The 25831-nt window shown below is 38.8% G+C and overlaps 1 protein-coding gene across 1 annotated transcript in view; it reads right to left on the bottom strand.

Moving 5' to 3' along the window:
• Positions 1 to 25831, bottom strand: part of rapgef5a (Rap guanine nucleotide exchange factor (GEF) 5a) — a 228661-nt gene that overhangs the window by 73160 nt on the left and 129670 nt on the right. Inside the window, exon 11 of the mRNA XM_061983255.1 lies at positions 11945 to 12045. Within this exon, the coding sequence (XP_061839239.1) occupies positions 11945 to 12045 (101 nt within the window). The remainder of the gene's footprint in view (positions 1 to 11944; positions 12046 to 25831) is intronic.

Below are 25831 nucleotides of genomic sequence, written 5' to 3'. Positions count from 1 at the left end.
TTACTATTATTAATATATTTTTTTGTGGTCCCCTTTATTTAGAAAAGTATCGAAATACATTTTGATACCGGTACTAGAATATTGATATTGGGACAACCCTATGGTATAATTGTTAATAAATGACCAACGAGAAAACATTCTTCTTTGCTATTTAGTGAAATAAAAAAGCCAGCGGTGACGGCAGGAAACGGAGTCATCTTTTTAGTGGCCGGATGATGTCATTTACGATGGCATCACCTGTGCCTTTGTTACAAATGAAGTGCAACCCTTGAATGCATCACCCCTATTGCGCCTGCAACACTAATCAAAATCACGGTGCCGCAAGTCTTATCCACAATTTGGATATTATTTGAAGCCACGAAAAGTCCAGTCAACATGTCTAAAGATGACAAAAAGGAGGTCAATTTCGTCCATCGGGACAGATTTCTCGCCGAAATGTTCACCAAGGCGGAGAGATCTGTCAAACCGCACACCACGTTCCAAGTCAACCCCTTCAAGAAAACACACATCCTACCAGACACGCCCACTCGCATGGACCCGTCAACAGTCATCGCCAAACTCAAGGCCATCGACAACAAAGATAAGGGAAAGGCCAAGTCGGACTTGGACCCCAGGGGCAAGCAGAAAGAAGTGTGGGACCCCGAAGCGGAGGAACTGCGGCACAGACTGCGCTGCAACCAGCGCATGAAGGAGGGTCTGGACGGACAAATAGTGGAGAGGCTGAAGGACAAGGACGAGGAGAGGCGGCAGAAGGAGGAGGAACAGGGGATGCTCAAGCAAATGGACCGCATGTACGAGCAGGAGCTGGAACAGACGGCCCAGGACAAGGCCTCGGCCAAGAAGAAACTCTTCCAGGAAATACAGCAAGACATCGCCGAGCACAAGCTGGAAGGTGAACGGGAGAAGCACCGAGAAAAGATGGAAGAGAAGCGCTTGGCGCAAATGCAACTGGACTTGCTGGAGACCTATTGGAAGAGGAAATGGACCAAGAAGAAAGTGTCCAAGGGCAGCAAGAACCTGTAAGGACCCTGAGAGCGCCTTAGAGGAGCGGCAGAGGTCAAGCAGCGCCTCGGCGATGAGGTCAAACCGAGCCAGGTGGAGAGAGCGTCCCGCCGTGGCTCCGGAATCGCTCTGCGGAGTGGACCACGGGGCCCCTGAACGCATCATCGGCCAGCAGGAAGTGCGAGGCAAGAAAGGTTGCTGCTCCGCCTGGGGGAGACCGTCCTGCATAGTGATGATGTCAGACACCACAAGGAGATAATAAAGCAGCACTTGGAGAGAAAGAAGGTGTGGATAATTATCTTTATCAACCTACAGTGAGTTACATTACGGCAAGTCAGACAACGACCAAATAAGGACGTTTTTTGCATTCCCCCCCCACGCTTTGAACTCTGCGGCTTATAAAATGGTGCAGCTAATTTAGGGATTTGTCTTCGCCAACGGCCATAATGTTTTGTATTCAACAAATAGTTTTCATAGAACACAGAGAATGTTTGTTATTTTTTGTGCTATGGCGCCAACAAGGACCAAATAAGGACGTTTTTGCATTTCCCCCCCACGCTTTGAACTCTGCGGCTTATAAAACGGTGCAGCTAATTTATGGATTTGTCTTCACTATTGGCCATAATGTTTTGTATTCGACAAATAGTTTTCATAAAACACCGACAGAGAAAAGGTGTGTTATGGCGCCAATAAGGACCAAATAAGGAAGTTTTTGCATTTTTCTTCTCCAATATTTGAACTCTGCAGCTTATAAAACGGTGCAGCTAATTTATGGATTTGTCTTCGCTAACGGCATAATGTTTTGTATTCAACAAATAGTTTTCATAGAACACAGACAGAGAAAAGGTGTGTTATTGTTTGTGCTATGGCGCCAACAAGGACCAAATAAGGAAGTTTTTGCATTCCCCCCCACGCTTTGAACTTGGCGACTTATAAAATGGTGCAGCTAATTTATACATTTGTCTTCACTATTGGCCATAATGTTTTGTATTCGACAAATAGTTTTCATAGAACACAGACAGAAAATGTGTTATTTTTTGTGCTATGGCGCCAACAAGGACCAAATAAGGACGTTTTTGCATTTTCCCCCCCCACGCTCTGAACTCTGCGGCTTATAAAACGGTGCCGCTAATTTATGGATTTGTCTTCACTATTGGCCATAATGTTTTGTATTCGACAAATAGTTTTCATCAAACACCGACAGAGAAAAGGTGTGTTATGGCGCCAACAAGGACCAAATAAGAAAGTTTTTGCATTTTTCTTCTCCACGCTTTGAACTCTGCAGCTTATAAAATGGTGCAGCTAATTTATGGATTTGTCTTCGCTAACGGCCATAATGTTTTGTATTCAACCAATAGTTTTCATAGAACACAGACAGAGAAAAGGTGTGTTATTGTTTGTGCTATGACGCCAACAAGGACCAAATAAGGAAGTTTTTGCATTTTTCCCCCCCACGCTCTGAACTCTGCGGCTTATAAAATGGTGCAGCTAATTTATGGATTTGTCTTCGCTAACGGCCATAATGTTTTGTATTCAACAAATAGTTTTCATAGAACACAGACAGAGAATTTTTTTTATTGTTTGTGCTATGGCGCCAACAAGGACCAAATAAGGAAGTTTTTGCATTTCCCCCCACGCTCTGAACTCTGCGGCTTATAAAATGGTGCAGCTAATTTATACATTTGTCTTCACTATTGGCCATAATGTTTTGTATTCAACAAATAGTTTTCATAAAACACCGACAGAGAAAAGGTGTGTTATTGTTTGTGCTATGGCGCCAACAAGGACCAAATAAGGAAGTTTTTGCATTTCCCCCCCACGCTTTGAACTCTGCGGCTTATAAAACGGTGCAGCTAATTTATACATTTGTCTTCACTATTGGCCATAATGTTTTGTATTCGACAAATAGTTTTCATAGAACACAGACAGAAAATGTGTTATTGTTTGTGCTATGGCGCCAACAAGGACCAAATAAGGACGTTTTTGCATTTCCCCCCCCCCACGCTCTGAACTCTGCGGCTTATAAAACGGTGCAGCTGATTTATGGATTTGTCTTCACTATTGGCCATAATGTTTTGTATTCGACAAATAGTTTTCATAGAACACCGACAGAGAAAAGGTGTGTTATTGTTTGTGCTATGGCGCCAACAAGGACCAAATAAGGAAGTTTTTGCATTTTTCTTCTCCACGATTTGAACTCTGCAGCTTATAAAACGGTGCAGCTAATTTATGGATTTGTCTTTGCTAACGGCCATAATGTTTTGTATTCAACAAATAGTTTTCATAGAACACAGACAGAAAATGCGTTATTGTTTGTGCTATGGCGCCAACAAGGACCAAATAAGGAAGTTTTTGCATTTTCCCCCCCCACGCTTTGAACTCTGCGGCTTATAAAATGGTGCAGCTAATTTATGGATTTGTCTTCGCTAACGGCCATAATGTTTTGTATTCGACAAATAGTTTTCATAGAACACAGACAGAGAAAAGGTGTGTTATTGTTTGTGCTATGGCGCCATCAAGGACCAAATAAGGAAGTTTTTGCATTTCCCCCCCACGCTTTGAACTCTGCGGCTTATAAAATGGTACAGCTAATTTATGGATTTGTCTTCGCTAACGGCCATAATGTTTTGTATTCAACAAATAGTTTTCATAGAACACAGACAAAGAAAATTTGTTATTTTTTGTGCTATGGCACCAACAAGGACCAAATAAGGAAGTTTTTGCATTCCCCCCACGCTTTGAACTCTGCGGCTTATAAAATGGTGCAGCTAATTTATGGATTTGTCTTCGCTAACGGCCATAATGTTTTGTATTCGACAAATAGTTTTCATAGAACACAGACAGAGAAAAGGTGTGTTATTGTTTGTGCTAAGCTTCTTGATGCTAACATTAGCACACTAGCTTTTCAATTTTTTTTACTGGTATCATTATCAGTCGAATATTTTGTCACTTGACACATGCCGACTGTTAACATGCTAGCTTTTAAATGTTAATTACTGGTATAATCATCAGTCAAATATTTGGTTACTTGACACATGCCATCTGTTAGCATGCTAAATGCTAACATTAGCATGCTAGCAATTGACTAACATTATCAAGGAGCTTTTTGACATTGGAATGGTTTGAATCGATTGGAAAGTGTTAGCTTTTTATGTGCAAGCAACATTAGAGTCAAATATGTTGTTACTTAACGCATCCCAACTGTTAGCATGTTAGCGTTTTGGCTAATTTTACAGGTTTACACCTCAGAGTCAAATATTTTGCTATTTGACACAAGCCAACTGTTAGCATGCTAGCTTTTCTTTTTAAGCTAATTCATCAGGTTTATACCTCAGTCAAAAATGTGGTGACTTGCTAACTGTTGAAATTTCAGTTTGGCTATAAATTGGGACACAATTTATAGCATTTTCGAGCATCTTATTGTTTGTTTGTTTTTACTTTTTATGATGACCCGTCTCTGGTGAAAGATGTTTTCATGCTTCTGTTTTTTTTTTTAAGAGTGTGGATACAAAAAATGTATTTAGGACAATACCGTATTTTCCGCACCATAAGCCGCCCTGGGTTGTTATAAGCCGCGCCTTCAATGAACGGCATATTTCAAAACTTTGTCCACCTATAAGCCGCCCCGTGTTGTAAGCCGCATCTAACTGCGCTAAAGGGAATGTCAAAAAAACAGTCAGATAGGTCAGTCAAACTTTAATAATATATTAAAAACCAGCGTGATGTGGGCGCGCATGGAGTCGTATATCAACATGGACGGAGCTGCGTGAAAAAAGCCACCCGGCCTCTTCGCGTAAACTTCCCTTAACCACTCGCTCATCTTTTCTTCATCCATCCATCCCTTCGAGTTAGCTTTTATGATGACGCCGGCTGGAAAGGTCTCTTTTGGCAAGGTCTTCCTTTTGAATATCACCATGGGTGGAAGTTTCTGGCCATTAGCATGGCAAGCTAGAACCACAGTGAAGGATGACTTCTCATTCCCTGTGGTGCGAATATTCACCGTACGTGCTCCCGTTGTATCCACAGGGCGGTTCACAGGAATATCAAAAGTCAGTGGAACCTCGTCCATGTTGATAATGTTCTCTGGCCGGATCTTTTTTTCAGCTATCTTGTTTTTACAATATGCACGGAAAGTAGCCAGCTTTTCTTGAAAGTCTTTAGGCAGTTGCTGTGAAATAGTAGTCCGTGTGCGGATGGAGAGATTGCGTCTTTTCATGAACCGGAAACCTGTCGCTTAGTAGGAGCCATTTTGTGGTCTTTACAGATGTAAACACACAAAGGAAATGAAACGTAATGTCCGCGCGCTTCTTCTTCTTCTACGCGGGCGGGTGGTTGCTTACAGTAGAAGAAGAAGCGCTTCCTGTTCTATGGGGGCGGGTGCTTACCTTGGCGGTTGCTTGGCGTAGAAGAAGAAGCGCTTCCTCTTCTACGGGGAAAAAAGATGGCGGCTGTTTACCGTAGTTGCGAGACCGAAACTTTATGAAAATGAATCTTAATATTAATCCATATATAAAGCGCACCGGGTTATAAGCCGCACTGTCAGCTTTTGAGTAAATTTGTGGTTTTTAGGTGCGGCTAATAGTGCGGAAAATACGGTAGATTACATTAGCTTAGGCTGCTGCCCCCGCGACCTGACCTCGGATAAGCAGAAGAAGATGGATGAATGGATGGATAGTTATGATCTAATTTATACTGGCAAATTAACAACTACATGACAGTATCCATTAGCAGCACCGTGAGCAATTATTAACTTTGTGAAGGACAAAGCTTATTGATGACCGCTTAAATTCGTCTTCCGGCGGGATAGAATTGACTGGTGCATGCTGGGAAATTGCTTTTCGATCAAGAAAGTGTTTTTTGAGGTGGTACGTAATAGAGCACATATCAGAATTGTACATTACTTCAGGGCTTGAAGCCTAATATTGTGCAGGATGTTTGCTTTTAAAAGGTGTTTTGCAGTCCCGGCCTGAGGGAGTCATTTCACGAGGCCATTAGAGCGTTTAACCTTTCCAATACTTCTCACGTCAACAGGCGCTGACAAGCAGCAAAATGCGGTGTGAGTGCTGAATAATGCAAGCACGCACACACAAAAGCATGTTAGGTTTTGTTCTAACTTGTTGCTTGTCATTAAAGATTCATTGGAATGTGCGGAAAGTTTGCTTGGTATTTTGCAAAAACACAACAGCTATTGCCAAATATGTTATTTACACTATTGTGCACATTTCTTTTCACACAATAACACAAAAGGGGTAACAGTTTCACATTATGTGGATAAATGTTTGTTTACAAGAAAATGATGTTAAACATGTTAAGTGCATATATATATATATGTATATGTAAATATACATATATACATTTGTGTATATGTATATGTATATGCATATGTATCTATATATATGCATATGTGTATATATATATGTATATATTAGAGATGCGCGGTTTGCGGGCACAACCGCGGAATCCGCGGATTATCCGCGGATCGGGCGGATGAAATTTAAAAAAATTAGATTTTATCCGCGGGTCGGGTCGGGCGGTTGAAATAAAAAAAAATTAGATTTTAAATAGATTCAGGCGGGTGGCAGTTAAACCAATTGGGAAATATATATACATAGTTAAATGTTGTTACCCACATACGAAAAACGAGCAGGCACCTGCAGCATATGCCACAACAGAAGAAGAAAAAAGAAAAAGAGATGGACACTTTTACGGAGCGGAGAAGGGACGCCTCGCCAGGGTCCGGGACCGAGGCCCCTTCCCCCGAGAGGGCCCCACCGGGAGCCGTAGCTGAGGCGATCCGCGAGAAGGGCCCGACGCACGTCCAGGGTCACCACCGCGCCCACCGCACCGACACCCCGCCGCGGCCGGCGTCACGCGCAGCAGGTAAGCAGCTTACCTGCCCGCCACCCCCGTGGCCGGGGGCTCGTAACAGGGGTCACTCCGCGCGCAGTGCGCTCACGAAAGGGGTGGGGCTCACCCTGGTTGATATAGACAGCAGGACGGTGGCCATGGACGTCGGAACCCGCTAAGGAGTGTGCAACAACCCACCTGCCGAATCAACTAGCCCTGAAAATGGATGGCGCTGGAGCGTTGGGCCCATACCCGGCCGTCGCCGGCAGCGAGACGCGCTTGGAGGTGCGCTCAGCGCGGCTCCCATATAATTGCGCACTGGTGTGCGTCTGGGTCGTGACAGCGTGGCACGCGAATGTCTGTGCTGCATTGGATCAGTCTCCTTTCTTTAACAGGCAAAAACTTTATAACCTCACTAATGCCTTGCATCGTCTATATTAGATATATAACAACGGGCGGGTGCGGTTCTGATCAAATGTTACATCGGGTGGACGGCGGATGGTTGACGACTTTCTGATGCGGTTGCGGATGAAATAATTGCCTATCCGCGCATCTCTAATATATATATATCAGTGACGTGCAGTCACTAGAGGTGAGGCGGGGCCTCACCTGCCATCATGGAAAGAAAAAAAATGTAAAAAGAAAAAAAATTAATTAAATTGTTATATGTATGCAGTGATTATACTATAAAGTTATTTTCCATTTAACTTCACCAGTTTTAGATTATTTTTATTCAAAATCGCTGAATTTTCACATTTGCCGTTCAAATACTGAGAAGAGACGGTGCGGTGATCAGCAGCCAGTTGAGGCACGTCACTCAGTGCCTCAACATGGACGGACTCGGCTAACTGCTGGCCTGCTGTGCAGTGAGACCGTATTGCTATATGAATTATATTATACATTTCCATAGTTTAGTTAGCTGAGGTATATAATGTACAGTGTATTTTGTCAACAACTGTATGTGTGTAACGTATTTCTTGTGCTGAGCGATCATAAAACGGCTGCAAAAGACGCACTGGCTGAGGCTCCAGTAGCCCCGCCTCCTGCACCCCCGCCGTAGAATTGTTATATCAACTAAAGCCCACACTTAAACTTTCCACGTGCAAGATTGAATCTATTTAAAAAAAGTTATTTCATAAGAAGCCAAAAAGTGCAAAAACAATAATGTTCGTGTTGGAGGAGTTGTGAATGACTGCAGGGCCACAACATTAGATACACCTGCAGACTGCAGGTGTATCTAATTCACAACTCCTCCAACATGAACATTATTGTTTTTGCACTTTTTGGCTTCTTATTAAATAACTTTTGTAACCTATTTTCACGGGCTTTCCTATTTGTGATGTTAAGTTCCTGTTATGCGCTGTTATACAGTATATGCCTTGAGCTCTTATTTTGAAGGCGCCAAGAGCGGAAGTGATGACATGTTGTAGTGGAGCGGAGGTTTTTGAAAGAAGGTAAATAAAGTGGTCCTCGTGTAAACTGGAGCCTCCGTGTTTGTTATTGTGTAGTTTCATACAGTATAGGCCACATTTATAAACCCTCGGTTACACTTTTTTAAATAGATTCAATCTTGCACGTGGAAAGTTGAAGTGAGGGCTTTAGTTGTGGACTTCATTTATAAGTAAAGGTAAGACCATAATAACTGTTTTTTTATTAAATGTGCTTTTTTTGTGTGCTACAGTTTGTATGTGTAAAGTTAAAGTTAAGTTAAAGTAGCAATGATTGTCACACACACACTAGGTGTAATGAAATGTGTCCTCTGCATTTGACCCATCCCCTTGTTCACCCCCTGGGAGGTGAGGGGAGCAGTGGGCAGCAGCGGCGCCGCGCCCGGGAATCATTTTTGGTGATTTAACCCCTAATTCCAACCCTTGATGCTGAGTGCCAAGCAGGGATATATATATATATATATATATATATATATATATAAAAACATATATATATATATATAAATATATATATGTACAAACCCCGTTTCCATATGAGTTGGGAAATTGTGTTAGATGTAAATATAAACGGAATACAATGATTTGCAAATCACTTTCAACCCATATTCAGTTGAATATGCTACAAAGACAACATATTTGATGTTCAAACTGATAAACTTTTTTCTTTGTTGCAAATAATCATTAACTTTAGAATTTGATGCCAGCAACACGTGACAAAGAAGTTGGGAAAGGTGGCAATAAATACTGATAAAGTTGAGGAATGCTCATCAAACACTTATTTGGAACATCCCACAGGTGAACAGGCAAATTGGGAACAGGTGGGTGCCATGATTGGGTATAAAAGCAGCTTCCATGAAATGCTCAGTCATTCACAAACAAGGATGGGGCGAGGGTCACCACTTTGTTAACAAATGCGTGAGCAAATTGTTGAACAGTTTAAGAAAAACCTTTTCTCAACCAGCTATTGCAAGGAATTTAGGGATTTCACCATCTACGGTCCGTAATATCATCAAAGGGTTCAGAGAATCTGGAGAAATCACTGCACGTAAGCAGCTAAGCCCGTGACCTTCGATCCCTCAGGCTGTACTGCATCAACAAGCGACATCAGTGTGTAAAGGATATCACCACATGGGCTCAGGAACACTTCAGAAACCCACTGTCAGTAACTACAGTTGGTCGCTACATCTGTAAGTGCAAGTTAAAACTCTCCTATGCGAGGCGAAAACCGTTTATCAACAGCCGCCGGCTTCGCTGGGCCTGAGCTCATCTAAGATGGACTGATACAAAGTGGAAAAGTGTTCTGTGGTCTGACGAGTCCACATTTCAAATTGTTTTTGGAAACTGGACGTCGTGTCCTCCGGACCAAAGAGGAAAAGAACCATCCGGGTTGTTATAGGTGCAAAGTTGAAAAGCTAGCATGTGTGATGGTATGGGGGTGTATTAGTGGCCAAGACATGGGTAACTTACACATCTGTGAAGGCACCATTAATGCTGAAAGGTACATACAGGTTTTGGAGCAACATATGTTGCCATCCAAGCAACGTTACCATGGACGCCCCTGCTTATTTCAGCAAGCCACGTGATACATCAACGTGGCTTCATAGTAAAAGAGTGCGGGTACTAAACTGGCCTGCCTGTAGTCCAGACCTGTCTCCCATTGAAAATGTGAAGCCTAAAATAGCACAACGGAGACCCCCGGACTGTTGAACAACTTAAGCTGTACATCAAGCAAGAATGGGAAAGAATTCCACCTGAGAAGCTTCAAAAATGTGTCTCCTCAGTTCCCAAACTTTTACTGAGTGTTGTTAAAAGGAAAGGTGATGTAACACAGTGGTGAACATGCCCTTTCCCAACTACTTTGGCACGTGTTGCAGCCATGAAATTCTAAGTTAATTATTATTTGCACAAAAAAAAAAAAGTTTATGAGTTTGAACATCAAATATGTTGTCTTTGTAGCATATTCAACTGAATATGGGTTGAAAATGATTTGCAAATCATTGTATTCCGTTTATATTTACATCTAACACAATTTCCCAACTCATATGGAAACGGGGTTTGTATAAGTGTGTATGTATATATATATATATATATATATATATATATATATATATATATATATATACATACATATACATATGTATTCTCTTCCTTTCTTTAATCACTTTGCTCAAACGAAAGAAAATTAATATAAACTACTGTAAATATGAATGATGTTTACTCTTGATAACAGAAAATAATCCACAGCAACCCAGTGATTAATCTGATTAAAATGTTTCGCCAGCACCAATTTAATTCAAAGAAAGTTATGATATAATCTTGTGTAAACTGTTGGAATAATTGTTTGTAAGTTATCACAAAAGAAACGTTGTATTATGAATGCTGTCTTTCGAGGCCTAACAAGAGGAAGAAGGCTCGTGAAACGCCACTGTGATTTCAACACGGACAGATGGCAGGATGTGCTCAACTTCCAGAGGAACTCTCTTTGAAGTGTTAAACGAACTCTCTTTGAAATATTTCACAAACTCTCTTCCAACTATTTGGTAACCGAGGTCAACGCTATTTACGACCCGCTGCCCTCTTGAAGTCCCTGTGGTCAGGAGACGGGAGGGGTTTATCCATTGTCCTCCAACACCTGCCCCAGCTGGATCCAGGAAGAGCCCAAGCCCGAGAAATCCTCTTCTTGGACTTCAATGAGACCGAAAACAATGACTGTTTTACATACTTCCCATTCCTGCTGTGACATGTGTTGGTGCGTGAACATTGAACATCTGAATAAATGAGGAGACGAAAACCTTCTTCGTCAGCGCGTGGTGCAGGACTGTACAGAGAGTGCAGTGGCCATGTCTCTCCTCAATATTGAGTCCAAATTGAATTCTGTCTCTGTTTGATTCCTTGCCTTTTGTCTTGTTTAATAGATGTCCTCAGTGTTTGAACGTGACATAAACATTTTTTTTTATATACTAAAAATAGGGGTCACCCTACACAACTTATTCACTTTCAATACCAATATTGGAGCCTTGAGGATTGGTATACTGATTTTAATCCGATACAATATTAGCAGGGTTTTATTATTTTGTAGTGTGGAAAGATAGAAAATGTTAGATCAAGTGAAATGACTCAGAATAACAGAGGGTATGAAAAATACTAACCTTATGACAGATTGATTCCTTTCAAGTGGACTGCTAATGGTCCCAATAATTCATTAAATTAAGCGCATGAAGCAATAAATTGACTGATGCGGACCCGATTGTTACTGGATACTTCCTAATACGCTTCTACTTTTGAGACTTTGCATGTGTCAATAATATGCAACTATTTATTTGATACTATATTGACTAATGTGCTGTTTTAGACTGCAATATTGGTCAGTTAAGAACACTTGTTACGTATGTCTACCATGTGTGCTTAGCTGTTGTGTAGCTGCAAGCTGCTAGTAGCCCCCCCCCATGTTTACCTCTTGTAAATTCACTAAAACACAAGACCAACCTTGTGTGCTTATTGGAGGACATTCAGATGTTAACTGGCTTGTATCGGAGACTTTACAGGCAACAATATCATGTTATACTTTGTCTTTTTTTGCTGGTATCGGACCGATATCGATATCTGATCGGGACACCCCTACGAGAAAGTACACAATATGAACTTACCGCTCTCCCTGCACTCCAGCGCCCCTCTCTGGTCGTCCAGCTGCAGGTCACTCAGCAGATGCTCCAGGATCTTCAGCGGCGTTCCAGACACCACCACATACCTGTAAGACGCACCACAGTCTTCATCACCGGACCACCAACGCTCCGTCTCCTTGTCGTCTTCATCGATGAAGCGGAAGTAGGGAACGTCGAACGCGCGCGCGGCTTTGTCGCATTGGCGGTAATCTTCCTCGTTATCGTCGTCCAAGTCTTCCTCCGCCTCGGCGAGCGTCGCTGGCCTGGTGGTCATCCTCATGGCTGGACTCTGGTGGAGGTCATGCTGCTGTCTGCGTGCTGCACACCCAGGGAGAGAGCTCTCCTCTGGGCTAGACTGCTGGCCGACTGTGGCTGGTCGACTACAAGCTGGGAAGATGACAACTTTTCTCTGACAGCAGCAACAAGAGTGGCATTGGGAGGGAACTGTTACTTTCTACACACCCACGCACTTCACCCGACACGCCCTCAGGTATGTCGCCCAAAGTCTTGACACAGAAACAACATATGCAACAAAAGGTACAGTGTATGTCAGTAAGAAAAACTGTATGAAAAACATATATGAATGTAGTATGACACAGGTGAGTACACGTCAACAACCACTTTTATTGTGTGAATATCCACACATGCTTTTCTACACCAAAATTCATTTATTTATTATTATTATTATTATTCTCCAGATTTTGGCACGCTCTTCCTTCCACATTTTTCATCCGATTCAAACCGTTCCAATTTCAAACTGTTCAGCCTATTGAGGAAATGACAAATTCCCAGATTTCCCAGAATTCCAGGTTTTCCGGGACATTTTTCCCATTCAAAATGAATTGGCCATTTTTTCAAACTTCCACCATTTCCACATTTTTCAACCGATTCAAACCATCCCACCTTTATTATCCCACCTTATTCCACTCATCCTGCACATTCAAACTATCATTTTTTCAAGTTCAAAAAAATTCCAGGAATTTCCCAGAATTCCAGGTTTTCCGGGACATTTTTCCCATTCAAAATGAATTGGCCATTTTTTCAAACTTCCACCATTTCCACATTTTTCAACCGATTCAAACCATCCCACCTTTATTATCCCACCTTATTCCACTCATCCTGCACATTCAAACTATCATTTTTTTCAAGTTAAAAAAAATTCCTGGAATTTCCCAGAATTCTAGGTTTTCCGGGACATTTTTCCCATTCAAAATGAATTGGCCATTTTTCAAACTTCCACCATTTCCACATTTTTCAACCGATTCAAACCATCCCACCTTTATTATCCCACCTTATTCCACTCATCCTGCACATTCAAACTATCAAATTTTTCAAGTTAAAAAAAATTCCAGGAATTTCCCAGAATTCCCTTTTTTCTGGCGACTACTACTTCCACATTTTTCAACCCACCTCAACCGTTCCACCGTCCAAACATTCCTCTTTCATTTTCCAGAATTCCAGGTTTTCCTGGACATTTTTCCCATTCAAAATGAATTGGCCATTTTTCAAACTTCCACTATTTCCACATTTTTCAACCGATTCAAACCATCCCACCTTTATTATCCCACCTTATTCCACTCATCCTGCACATTCAAACTATCATTTTTTCAAGTTCAAAAAAATTCCAGGAATTTCCCAGAATTCCAGGTTTTCCGGGACATTTTTCCCATTCAAAATGAATTGGCCATTTTTCAAACTTCCACCATTTCCAAATTTTTCAACCGATTCAAACCATCCCACCTTTATTATCCCACCTTATTCCACTCATCCTGCACATTCAAAGTATCATTTTTTTTGAAGTTCAAAAAAATTCCAGGAATTTCCTTTTTTGGCCCTTTTTTTCTGTCGACTACTACTTCCACATTTTTCAACCCACTTCAACCTTTCCACCGTCCAAACATTCCTCTTAATCAGAAATAAAGATGTTTTTTGAACTGGAAAATTTCCCGTTTTTCCTGAAATTCCTTGCTAACATTTCTCAACCGATTAGAAAAATTCCAACACCAACCATTTCAACTCATTCAGACCATTCAAGTCTTTTAACATTTTCCAAAAATTCCGCTTTTCCCGAAATTCCCATGAAACTCCCATTTTTCATCCGATTCAAACTGTTCCAACTCCGAAAAATTCAGCCTGTTCAACAATTTAAAATCCCAAATTTCCAAGAATTCCCAGTTTCAGGGACATTTTTCCCATTCAAAATGAATTGGCCATTTTTCAACCGATTCAAACCATTCCACCTTCAACACATTCCACTGATTCAAACAATCATGTTTTCAAGTTAAAAAAAATTCCAGGAATTTCCCAGAATTCCCTTTTTTCTGGCGACTACTACTTCCACATTTTTCAACCCGCCTCAACCGTTCCACCGTCCAATCATTCCTCTTTCATTTCCCAGAACTCCATGTTTTCCGGGATATTTTTCCCATTCAAAATGAATTGGCCAATTTTTCAAACTTCCACCATTTCCACATTTTTCAACCGATTCAAACCATTCCACCTTCAACATATTCCACTCATCCTGCACATTCAAACTATCATTTTTTTAAAGTTCAAAAAAATTCCAGGAATTTCCTTTTTTGGCCCTTTTTTTCTGTTGACTACTACTTCCACATTTTTCAACCCACTTCAACCGTTCCACCGTCCAAACATTCCTCTTTCATTTCCCAGAATTCCAGGTTTTCAGGGACATTTTTCCCATTCAAAAAGAATTGGGCATTTTTAAAACTTCCACCATTTCCACATTTTTCAACCGATTCAAACCATTCCACCTTCAACACATTCCACTCATCCTGCACATTCAAAGTATCATTTTTTTAAAGTTCAAAAAATTTCCAGGAATTTCCCTTTTTGACGCTTTTTTTCTGTCAACTACTACGTCCACATTTTTCAACCCACTTCAACCGTTCCACCGTCCAAACATTCCTCTTAATCAGAAATAAAGTTGTTTTTTGAACTGGAAAATTTTCCGTTTTTCCCGAAATTCCTTGTTAACATTTCTCAACCGATTAGAAAAATTCCAACACCAACCATTTCAACTCATTCAGACCATTCAAGTCTTATAAAATTTTCCAAAAATTCCGCTTTTCCCGAAATTCCCATGAAATTCCCATTTTTCATCCGATTCAAACTGTTCCAACTCCGAAAAATTCAGCCTGTTCAAAATTGTGTGCTCTCCTTCAACAATTTAAAATCCCAAATTTCCAAGAACTCCCAGTTTCAGGGACATTTTTCCCATTCAAAATGAATTGGCCAATTTTTCAAACTTCCACCATTTCCACATTTTTCAACCGATTCAAACCATTCCACCTTCAACACATTCCACTCATCCTGCACATTCAAAGTATCATTTTTTTGAAGTTCAAAAAAATTCCAGGAATTTCCTTTTTTGGCCCTTTTTTTCTGTCGACTACTACTTCCACATTTTTCAACCCACTTCAACCGTTCCACCGTCCAAACATTCCTCTTAATCAGAAACAAAGTTGTTTTTTGAACTGGAAAAATCCCCGGTTTTCCCGAAAATTTCTGGAATTCCTTAATACCATTTCTCAATTAAAAACGATACTACTTCAACATTTCTCAACCGATTTGAAAAATTCCAACACCAACCATTTCAACTCATTCAGGACATTCAAGTTTTTAAAATTTTCAACAAAAATTCCACTATTCTCAAAATTCCCAAATTTCCATGAAATTCCCATTGAATTTAACGGGACATTTTTCAAAGTTTCACAACCCCCACATTTTTCATCCGATTCAAAATGTTCCAACTCCGCAACATTCAGCCTGTTTAAAATTGTGTGCTCTCCTTCAACAATTTAAAATCCCAAATTTCCAAGAATTCCCAATTACAGGGACATTTTTCCCCATTCAAAATGAATTGGGCATTTTTCAAACTTCCACCATTTCCACATTTTTCAACCGACTCAAACCATTCCACCGTCAACACATTCCACTCATCCTGCACATTCAAACTATCATTTTTTCAAGTTAAAAAAAATTCCAGGAATTTCCCAGAATTCCCTTTTTTCTGGCGACTACTACTTCCACATTTTTCAACCCACCTCAACCGTTCCACCGTCCAAACATTCCTCTTTCATTTCCTAGAACTCCATGTTTTCCAGGATATTTTTCCCATTCAAAATGAATTGGCCATTTTTCAAACTTCCACCATTTCCACATTTTTCAACCGATTCAAACCATTCCACCTTCAAGACATTCCACCCATCCTGCACATTCAAAGTATCATTTTTTTTAAAGTTCAAAAAAATTCCAGGAATTTCCTTTTTTGGCCCTTTTTTTCTGTTGACTACTACTTCCACATTTTTCAACCCACTTCAACCGTTCCACCGTCCAAACATTCTTCTTAATCAGAAATAAAGTTGTTTTTTGAACTGGAAAATTTCCCGTTTTTCCTGAAATTCCTTGCTAACATTTCTCAACCGATTAGAAAAATTCCAACACCAACCATTTCAACTCATTCAGACCATTCAAGTCTTTTAAAATTTTCAAAAAATTCCGCTTTTCCCGAAACTCCCATTTTTCATCCGATTCAAACTGTTCCAACTCCGAAAAATTCAGCCTGTTCAAAATTGTGTGCTCTCCTTCAACAATTTAAAATCCCAAATTTCCAAGAACTCCCAGTTTCAGGGACATTTTTCCCATTCAAAATGAATTGGCCATTTTTCAAACTTCCACCATTTCCACATTTTTCAACCGATTCAAACCCATCCCACCTTTAACATATTCCATTCATCCTGGACATTCAAACTATCATTTTTTCAAGTTAAAAAAAATTCCAGGAATTTCCCAGAATTCCCTTTTTTCTGGCGACTAATACTTCCACATTTTTCAACCCACCTCAACCGTTCCATCGTCCAAACATTCCTCTTTCATTTCCCAGAATTCCAGGTTTTCCGGGACATTTTTCCCATTCAAAATGAATTGGCCATTTTTCAAACTTCCACTATTTCCACATTTTTCAACCGATTCAAACCATTCCACTCATCCTGCACATTCAAAGTATCATTTTTTTCAAGTTAAAAAAAATTCCAGGAATTTCCTTTTTTGGCGCTTTTTTTCTGTCGACTACTACGTCCACATTTTTCAACCCACTTCAACCGTTCCACCGTCCAAACATTCCTCTTAATCAGGAATAAAGTTGTTTTTTGAACTGGAAAATTTCCTGTTTTTCCCGAAATTCCTGGAATTCCTTGCTACCATTCCTCAATTAAAAACGTTACTACGTCAACATTTCTCAACCGATTAGAAAAATTCCAACACCAACCATTTCAACTCATTCAGACCATTCAAGTCTTTTAAAATTTTCAAAAAATTCCGCTTTTCCCGAAATTCCCATGAAATTCCCATTTTTCATCTGATTCAAACTGTTCCAACTCCGAAAAATTCAGCCTGTTCAAAATTGTGTGCTCTCCTGCAACAATTTAAAATCCCAAATTTCCAAGAATTCCCAGTTTCAGGGACATTTTTCCCATTCAAAATGAATTGGCCATTTTTCAAACTTCCACCATTTCCACATTTTTCAACCGATTCAAACCATTCCACCTTCAACACATTCCACTCATCCTGCACATTCAAAGTATCATTTTTTTGAAGTTCAAAAAAATTCCAGGAATTTCCTTTTTTGGCCCTTTTTTTCTGTCGACTACTACTTCCACATTTTTCAACCCACTTCAACCGTTCCACCGTCCAAACATTCCTCTTAATCAGAAACAAAGTTGTTTTTTGAACTGGAAAAATCCCCGGTTTTCCCGAAAATTTCTGGAATTCCTTAATACCATTTCTCAATTAAAAACGATACTACTTCAACATTTCTCAACCGATTTGAAAAATTCCAACACCAACCATTTCAACTCATTCAGGACATTGAAGTTTTTAAAATTTTCAACAAAAATTCCACTATTCTCAAAATTCCCAAATTTCCATGAAATTCCCATTGAATTTAACGGGACATTTTTCAAAGTTTCACAACCCCCACATTTTTCATCCGATTCAAAATGTTCCAACTCCGCAACATTCAGCCTGTTTAAAATTGTGTGCTCTCCTTCAACAATTTAAAATCCCAAATTTCCAAGAATTCCCAATTACAGGGACATTTTTCCCCATTCAAAATGAATTGGGCATTTTTCAAACTTCCACCATTTCCACATTTTTCAACCGACTCAAACCATTCCACCGTCAACACATTCCACTCATCCTGCACATTCAAACTATCATTTTTTCAAGTTAAAAAAAATTCCAGGAATTTCCCAGAATTCCCTTTTTTCTGGCGACTACTACTTCCACATTTTTCAACCCACCTCAACCGTTCCACCGTCCAAACATTCCTCTTTCATTTCCTAGAACTCCATGTTTTCCAGGATATTTTTCCCATTCAAAATGAATTGGCCATTTTTCAAACTTCCACCATTTCCACATTTTTCAACCGATTCAAACCATTCCACCTTCAAGACATTCCACCCATCCTGCACATTCAAAGTATCATTTTTTTTAAAGTTCAAAAAAATTCCAGGAATTTCCTTTTTTGGCCCTTTTTTTCTGTTGACTACTACTTCCACATTTTTCAACCCACTTCAACCGTTCCACCGTCCAAACATTCCTCTTTCATTTCCCAGAATTCCAGGTTTTCCGGGACATTTTTCCCATTCAAAATGAATTGGCCATTTTTCAAACTTCCACTATTTCCACATTTTTCAACCGATTCAAACCATTCCACCTTCAACACATTCCACTCATCCTGCACATTCAAAGTATCATTTCTTTTAAGTCCAAAAAAATTCCAGGAATTTCCCTTTTTGGCGCTTTTTTTCTGGCGACTACTACGTCCACATTTTTCAACCCACTTCAACCGTTCCACCGTCCAAACATTCCTCTTAATCAGAAATAAAGTTGTTTTTTGAACTGGAAAATTTCCCGTTTTTCCCGAAATTCCTGGAATTCCTTGCTAACAGTTCTCAACCGATTAGAAAAATTCCTACACCAACCATTTCAACTCATTCAGACCATTCCAAGTCTTTTAAAATTTTCTAAAAATTCCGCTTTTCCCGAAATTCCCATGAAATTCCCATTTTTCATCCGATTCAAACGGTTCCAACTCTGAAAAATTCAGCCTGTTCAAAATTGTGTGCTCTCCTGCAACAATTTAAAATCCCAAATTTCCAAGAATTCCCAGTTTCAGGGACATTTTTCCCCATTCAAAATGAATTGGCCATTTTTCAAACTTCCACCATTTCCACATTTTTCAACCGATTCAAACCATTCCACCTTCAACATATTCCACTCATTCTGCACATTCAAAGTATCATTTTTTTTGAAGTTCAAAAAAATTCCAGGAATTTCCTTTTTTGGCCCTTTTTTTCTGTCGACTACTACTTCCACATTTTTCAACCCACTTCAACCGTTCCACCGTCCAAACATTCCTCTTAATCAGAAATAAAGTTGTTTTTTGAACTGGAAAATTTCCCGTTTTTCCTGGAATTCCTTGCTAACATTTCTCAACCGATTAGAAAAATTCCAACACCAACCATTTCAACTCATTCAGACCATTCAAGTCTTTTAAAATTTTCCAAATATTCCGCTTTTCCCGAAATTCCCATGAAACTCCCATTTTTCATCCGATTCAAACTGTTCCAAAAATTCAGCCTGTTCAAAATTGTGTGCTCTCCTTCAACAAATTAAAATCCCGAATTTCCAAGAATTCCCAATTTCAGGGACATTTTTCCCATTCAAAATGAATTGGCCATTTTTCAAACTTCCACCATTTCCACATTTTTCAACCGATTCAAACCATCCCACCTTTATTATCCCACCTTATTCCACTCATCCTGCACATTCAAACTATCATTTTTTCAAGTTAAAAAAAATTCCAGGAATTTCCCAGAATTCCCTTTTTTCTGGCGACTAATACTTCCACATTTTTCAACCCACCTCAACCGTTCCATCGTCCAAACATTCCTCTTTCATTTCCCAGAATTCCAGGTTTTCCGGGACATTTTTCCCATTCAAAATGAATTGGCCATTTTTCAAACTTCCACTATTTCCACATTTTTCAACTGATTCAAACCATTCCACCTTCAACACATTCCACTCATCTTGCACATTCAAAGTATCATTTTTATGAAGTTCAAAAAAATTCCAGGAATTTCCTTTTTTGGCCCTTTTTTTCTGTCGACTACTACTTCCACATTTTTCAACCGTTCCACCGTTCCTCTTAATCAGAAATAAAGTTGTTTTTTGAACTGGAAAATTTCCCGTTTTTCCCGAAATTCCTGGAATTCCTTGCTACCATTCCTCAATTAAAAACGTTACTACGTCAACATTTCTCAACCGATTAGAAAAATTCCAAGACCATTCAAGTCTTTTAAAATTTTCAAAAAATTCCGCTTTTCCCGAAATTCCCATGAAACTCCCATTTTTCATCCGATTCAAACTGTTCCAACTCCGAAAAATTCAGCCTGTTCAAAATTGTGTGCTCTCCTTCAACAAATTAAAATCCCGAATTTCCAAGAATTCCCAATTTCAGGGACATTTTTCCCATTCAAAATGAATTGGCCATGTTTCAAACTTCCACCATTTCCACATTTTTCAACCGATTCAAACCATTTTACCTTCAACACATTCCACTGATTCAAACAATCATGTTTTCAAGTTAAAAAAAATTCCAGGAATTTCCCAGAATTCCCTTTTTTCTGGCGACTACTACTTCCACATTTTTCAACCCACTTCAACCATTCCACCGTCCAAACATTCCTCTTAATCAGAAATAACATTTTCCGAAAATTCCGCTTTTCCCGAAATTCCCATGAAATTTCCATTTTTCATCCGATTCAAACTGTTCCAACTCCGAAAAATTCAGCCTGTTCAAAATTGTGTGCTCTCCTTCAACAATTTAAAATCCCAAATTTCCAAGAACTCCCAGTTTCAGGGACATTTTTCCCATTCAAAATGAATTGGCCATTTTTTAAACTTCCACAATTCTCACATTTTTCAACCGATTCAAACCATCCCACCTTCAACACATTCCACTCATCCTGCACATTCAAAGTATCATTTTTATGAAGTTCAAAAAAATTCCAGGAATTTCCTTTTTTGACCCTTTTTTTCTGTCGACTACTACTTCCACATTTTTCAACCCACTTCAACTGTTCCACCGTTCCTCTTAATCAGAAATAAAGTTGTTTTTTGAACTGGAAAATTTCCCGTTTTTCCCAAAATTCCTGGAATTCCTTGCTACCATTCCTCAATTAAAAACGTTACTACGTCAACATTTCTCAACCGATTAGAAAAATTCCAACACCAACCATTTCAACTCATTCAGACCATTCAAGTCTTTTCCCAAAATTCCGCTTTTCCCAAAATTCCCATGAAATTCCCATTTTTCATCCGATTCAAACTGTTCCAACTCCAAAAAATTCAGCCTGTTCAAAATTATGTGCTCTAATCCCAAATTTCCAAGAACTCCCAGTTTCAGGGACATTTTTCCCATTCAAAATGAATTGGCCATTTTTCAAACTTCCACTATTTCCACATTTTTCAACCGATTCAAACCATTCCACCTTCAACACATTCCACTCATCCTGCACATTCAAAGTATCATTTTTATGAAGTTCAAAAAATTCCAGGAATTTCCTTTTTTGGCCCTTTTTTTCTGTCGACTACTACTTCCACATTTTTCAACCCACTTCAACCGTTCCACCGTCCAAAATTTCCGGTTTTTCCCAAAATTCCTGGAATTCCTTGCTACCATTTCTCAATTAAAAACGTTACTACGTCAACATTTCTCAACCGATTAGAAAAATTCCAACACCAACCATTTCAACTCATTCAGACCATTCAAGTTCAAGAATTTTCAAAAAATTCCGCTTTTCCCGAAATTCCCATGAAACTCCCATTTTTCATCCGATTCAAACTGTTCCAACTCTGAAAAATTCAGCCTGTTCAAAATTGTGTGCTCTCCTTCAACAATTTAAAATCCAGAATTTCCAAGAATTCCCAGTTTCAGGGACATTTTTCCCATTCAAAATGAATTGGCCATTTTTCAAACTTCCACCATTTCCACATTTTTCAACCGATTCAAACCATTTTACCTTCAACACATTCCACTGATTCAAACAATCATGTTTTCAAGTTTAAAAAAATTCCAGGAATTTCCCAGAATTCCCTTTTTTCTGGCGACTAATACTTCCACATTTTTCAACCCACTTCAACCATTCCACCGTCCAAACATTCCTCTTAATCAGAAATAAAATTTTCCAAAAATTCAGATTTTCCCGAAATTCCCATGAAATTTCCATTTTTCAACCGATTCAAACTGTTCCAACTCCGAAAAATTCAGCCTGTTCAAAATTGTGTGCTCTCCTTCAACAATTTAAAATCCCAAATTTCCAAGAACTCCCAGTTTCAGGGACATTTTTTCCATTCAAAATGAATTGGCCAATTTTTCAAACTTCCACCATTTCCACATTTTTCAACCGATTCAAACCATTTTACCTTCAACACATTCCACTGATTCAAACAATCATGTTTTCAAGTTAAAAAAAATTCCAGGAATTTCCCAGAATTCCCCTTTTTCTGGCGACTACTACTTCCACATTTTTCAACCCACTTCAACCATTCCACCGTCCAAACATTCCTCTTAATCAGAAATAAAATTTTCCAAAAATTCAGATTTTCCCGAAATTCCCATGAAATTTCCATTTTTCATCCGATTCAAACTGTTCCAACTCCGAAAAATTCAGCCTGTTCAAAATTGTGTGCTCTCCTTCAACAATTTAAAATCCCAAATTTCCAAGAACTCCCAGTTTCAGGGACATTTTTTCCATTCAAAATGAATTGGCCAATTTTTCAAACTTCCACCATTTCCACATTTTTCAACCGATTCAAACCATTCCACCTCCAACACATTCCATTCATCCTGCACATTAAAACTATCATTTTTTCAAGTTCAAAAAAATTCCAGGAATTTCCCAGAATTCCCTTTTTTCCGGCGACAACTACTTCCACATTTTTCAACCCACTTCAACCGTTCCACCGTCCAAACATTCCTCTTAATCAGAAACAAAGTTGTTTTTTGAACTGGAAAAATTCCCGGTTTTCCCGAAAATTTCTGGAATTCCTTGCTACCATTTCTCAATTAAAAACGATACTACTTCAACATTTCTCAACTGATTTGAAAAATTCCAACGCCAACCATTTCAACTCATTCAGGACATTCAAGTTTTTAAAATTTTCAACAAAAATTCCACTTTTCTCAAAATTCCCAAATTTTCATGAAATTCCCATTGAATTTAACGGGACATTTTTCAAAGTTTCACAACTCCCACATTTTTCATCCGATTCAAAATGTTCCAACTCCGAAATATTCAGCCTGTTCAAAATTGTGTGCTCTCCTTCAACAATTTAAAATCCCAAATTTCCAAGAATTCCCAGTTTCAGGGACATTTTTCCCCATTCTAAATGAATTGGCCATTTTTCAAACTTCCACCATTTCCACATTTTTCAACTGATTCAAACCATCCCACCTTCAACACATTCCACTCATACTGCACATTCAAACTGTCATTTTTTCAAGTTAAAACATTTTCCAGAAATTCCCGGTTTTCCCGAAATTCCTTAATACCATTTCTCAATTAAAAACGTTACTATTTCAACATTTCTCAACCGATTTGAAAAATTCCAACACCAACCATTTCAACTCATTTAAAACATTCAAGTCTTTTAAAAAATTCCCAAAAATTCACGCTTTTCCCGAAGTTCCCATTAAAATTAATTGACTTTTTCAAACTTCCACCATTTCCACATTTTTCAACTGATTCAAACCATCCCACCTTCAACATATTCCACTCATGCTGCACATTCAAACTGTCATTTTCAAGTTCAAAAAAATTCCAGGAATTTCCCAGAATTCCTTTTTTTTCTGGCGACTACTACTTCCACATTTTTCAACCCACTTCAACCGTTCCACCGTCCAAACATTCCTCTTAATCAGAAACAAAGTTGTTTTTTGAACTGGAAAAATCCCCGGTTTTCCCGAAAATTTCTGGAATTCCTTAATACCATTTCTCAATTAAAAACGATACTACTTCAACATTTCTCAACCGATTTGAAAAATTCCAACACCAACCATTACAACTCATTCAGGACATTCAAGTTTTTAAAATTTTCAACAAAAATTCCACTATTCTCAAAATTCCCAAATTTCCATGAAATTCCCATTGAATTTAACGGGACATTTTTCAAAGTTTCACAACTCCCACATTTTTCATCAGATTCAAAATGTTCCAACTCCGAAATATTCAGCCTGTTCAAAATTGTGTGCTCTCCTTCAACAATTTAAAATCCCAAATTTCCAAGAATTCCCAGTTTCAGGGACATTTTTCCCCAATCTAAATGAATTGGCCATTTTTCAAACTTCCACTATTTCCACATTTCACAACCGATTCAAACCATTCCACCTTCAACACATCCACTCATCCTGCACATTCAAACTGTCATTTTTTCAAGTTCAAAAAAATTCCAGGAATTCCCAGAATTTCCATTTTTTTCCAACCCTTTTTTCACCCTTTTTTCTGGCGACTAGTCCTTCTACATTTTTCGACCCACTTCAACCGTTCTACCATCCAAACATTCCTCTTAATCAGAAACAAAGTTGTTTCTTGAACTGGAAAAATTCCCGGTTTTCCCGAAATTCCTTAATACCATTTCTCAATTAAAAAGGTTGCTACTTCAACATTTCTCAACCGATTTGAAAAATTCCAACACCAACCATTTCAACTCATTCAGAACATTCAAGTCTTTTAAATTTTTCAAAAAATTCCGCTTTTCCCGAAATTCCCAAATTTCCATGAAATTCCCATTTTTCATCCAATTCAAACTGTTCCAACTCCGAAATATTCAGCCTGTTTAAAATTGTGTGCTCTCCTTCAACAATTTAAAATCCCATATTTCCAAGAATTCCCAGTTTCAGGGACATTTTTCCCATTCAAAATGAATTGGCCATTTTTTAAACTTCCACAATTCGCACATTTTTCCTGCACATTAAAACTATCATTTTTTCAAGTTCAAAAAAATTCCAGGAATTTCCCAGAATTCCCTTTTTTCTGGCGACTACTACTTCCACATTTTTCAACCCACTTCAACCGTTCCACAGTCCAAACATTCCTCTTAATCAGAAACAAAGTTGTTTTTTGAACTGGACTCAACCGGTTTTCTCGAAAATTTCTGGAATTCCTTAATACCATTTCTCAATTAAAAACGATACTACTTCAACATTTCTCAACTGATTTGAAAAATTCCAACACCAACCATTTCAACTCATTCAGGACATTCAAGTTTTTCAAATTTTCAACAAAAATTCCACTTTTCTCAAAATTCTCAAATTTTCATGAAATTCCCATTGAAATTAACAGGACATTTTTCAAAGTTTCACAACATTTTTCATCCGATTCAAAATGTTTCAACTCCGAAATATTCAGCCTGTTCAAAATTGTTTTCTCTCCTTCAACAATTTAAAATCCCAAATTTCCAAGAATTCCCAGTTTCAGGGACATTTTTCCCCATTCTAAATGAATTGGCCATTTTTCAAACTTCCACCATTTCCACATTTTTCAACTGATTCAAACCATTCCACCTTCAACACATTCCACTCATCCTGCACATTCAAAGTATCATTTTTTTGAAGTTCAAAAAAATTCCAGGAATTTCCTTTTTTGGCCCTTTTTTTCCGTCGACTACTACTTCCACATTTTTCAACCCACTTCAACCGTTCCACCGTCCAAACATTCCTCTTAATCAGAAATAAAGTTGTTTTTTGAACTGGAAAATTTCCCGTTTTTCCTGAAATTCCTTGCTAAC

The sequence above is a fragment of the Nerophis lumbriciformis genome, linkage group LG21 (assembly GCF_033978685.3).
Source record: "Nerophis lumbriciformis linkage group LG21, RoL_Nlum_v2.1, whole genome shotgun sequence".
NCBI lineage: Eukaryota > Metazoa > Chordata > Actinopteri > Syngnathiformes > Syngnathidae > Nerophis > Nerophis lumbriciformis.
The sequence above is the reverse complement of the archived record's forward strand: the minus strand, read 5'-3'. Positions and strand labels throughout refer to the sequence as shown.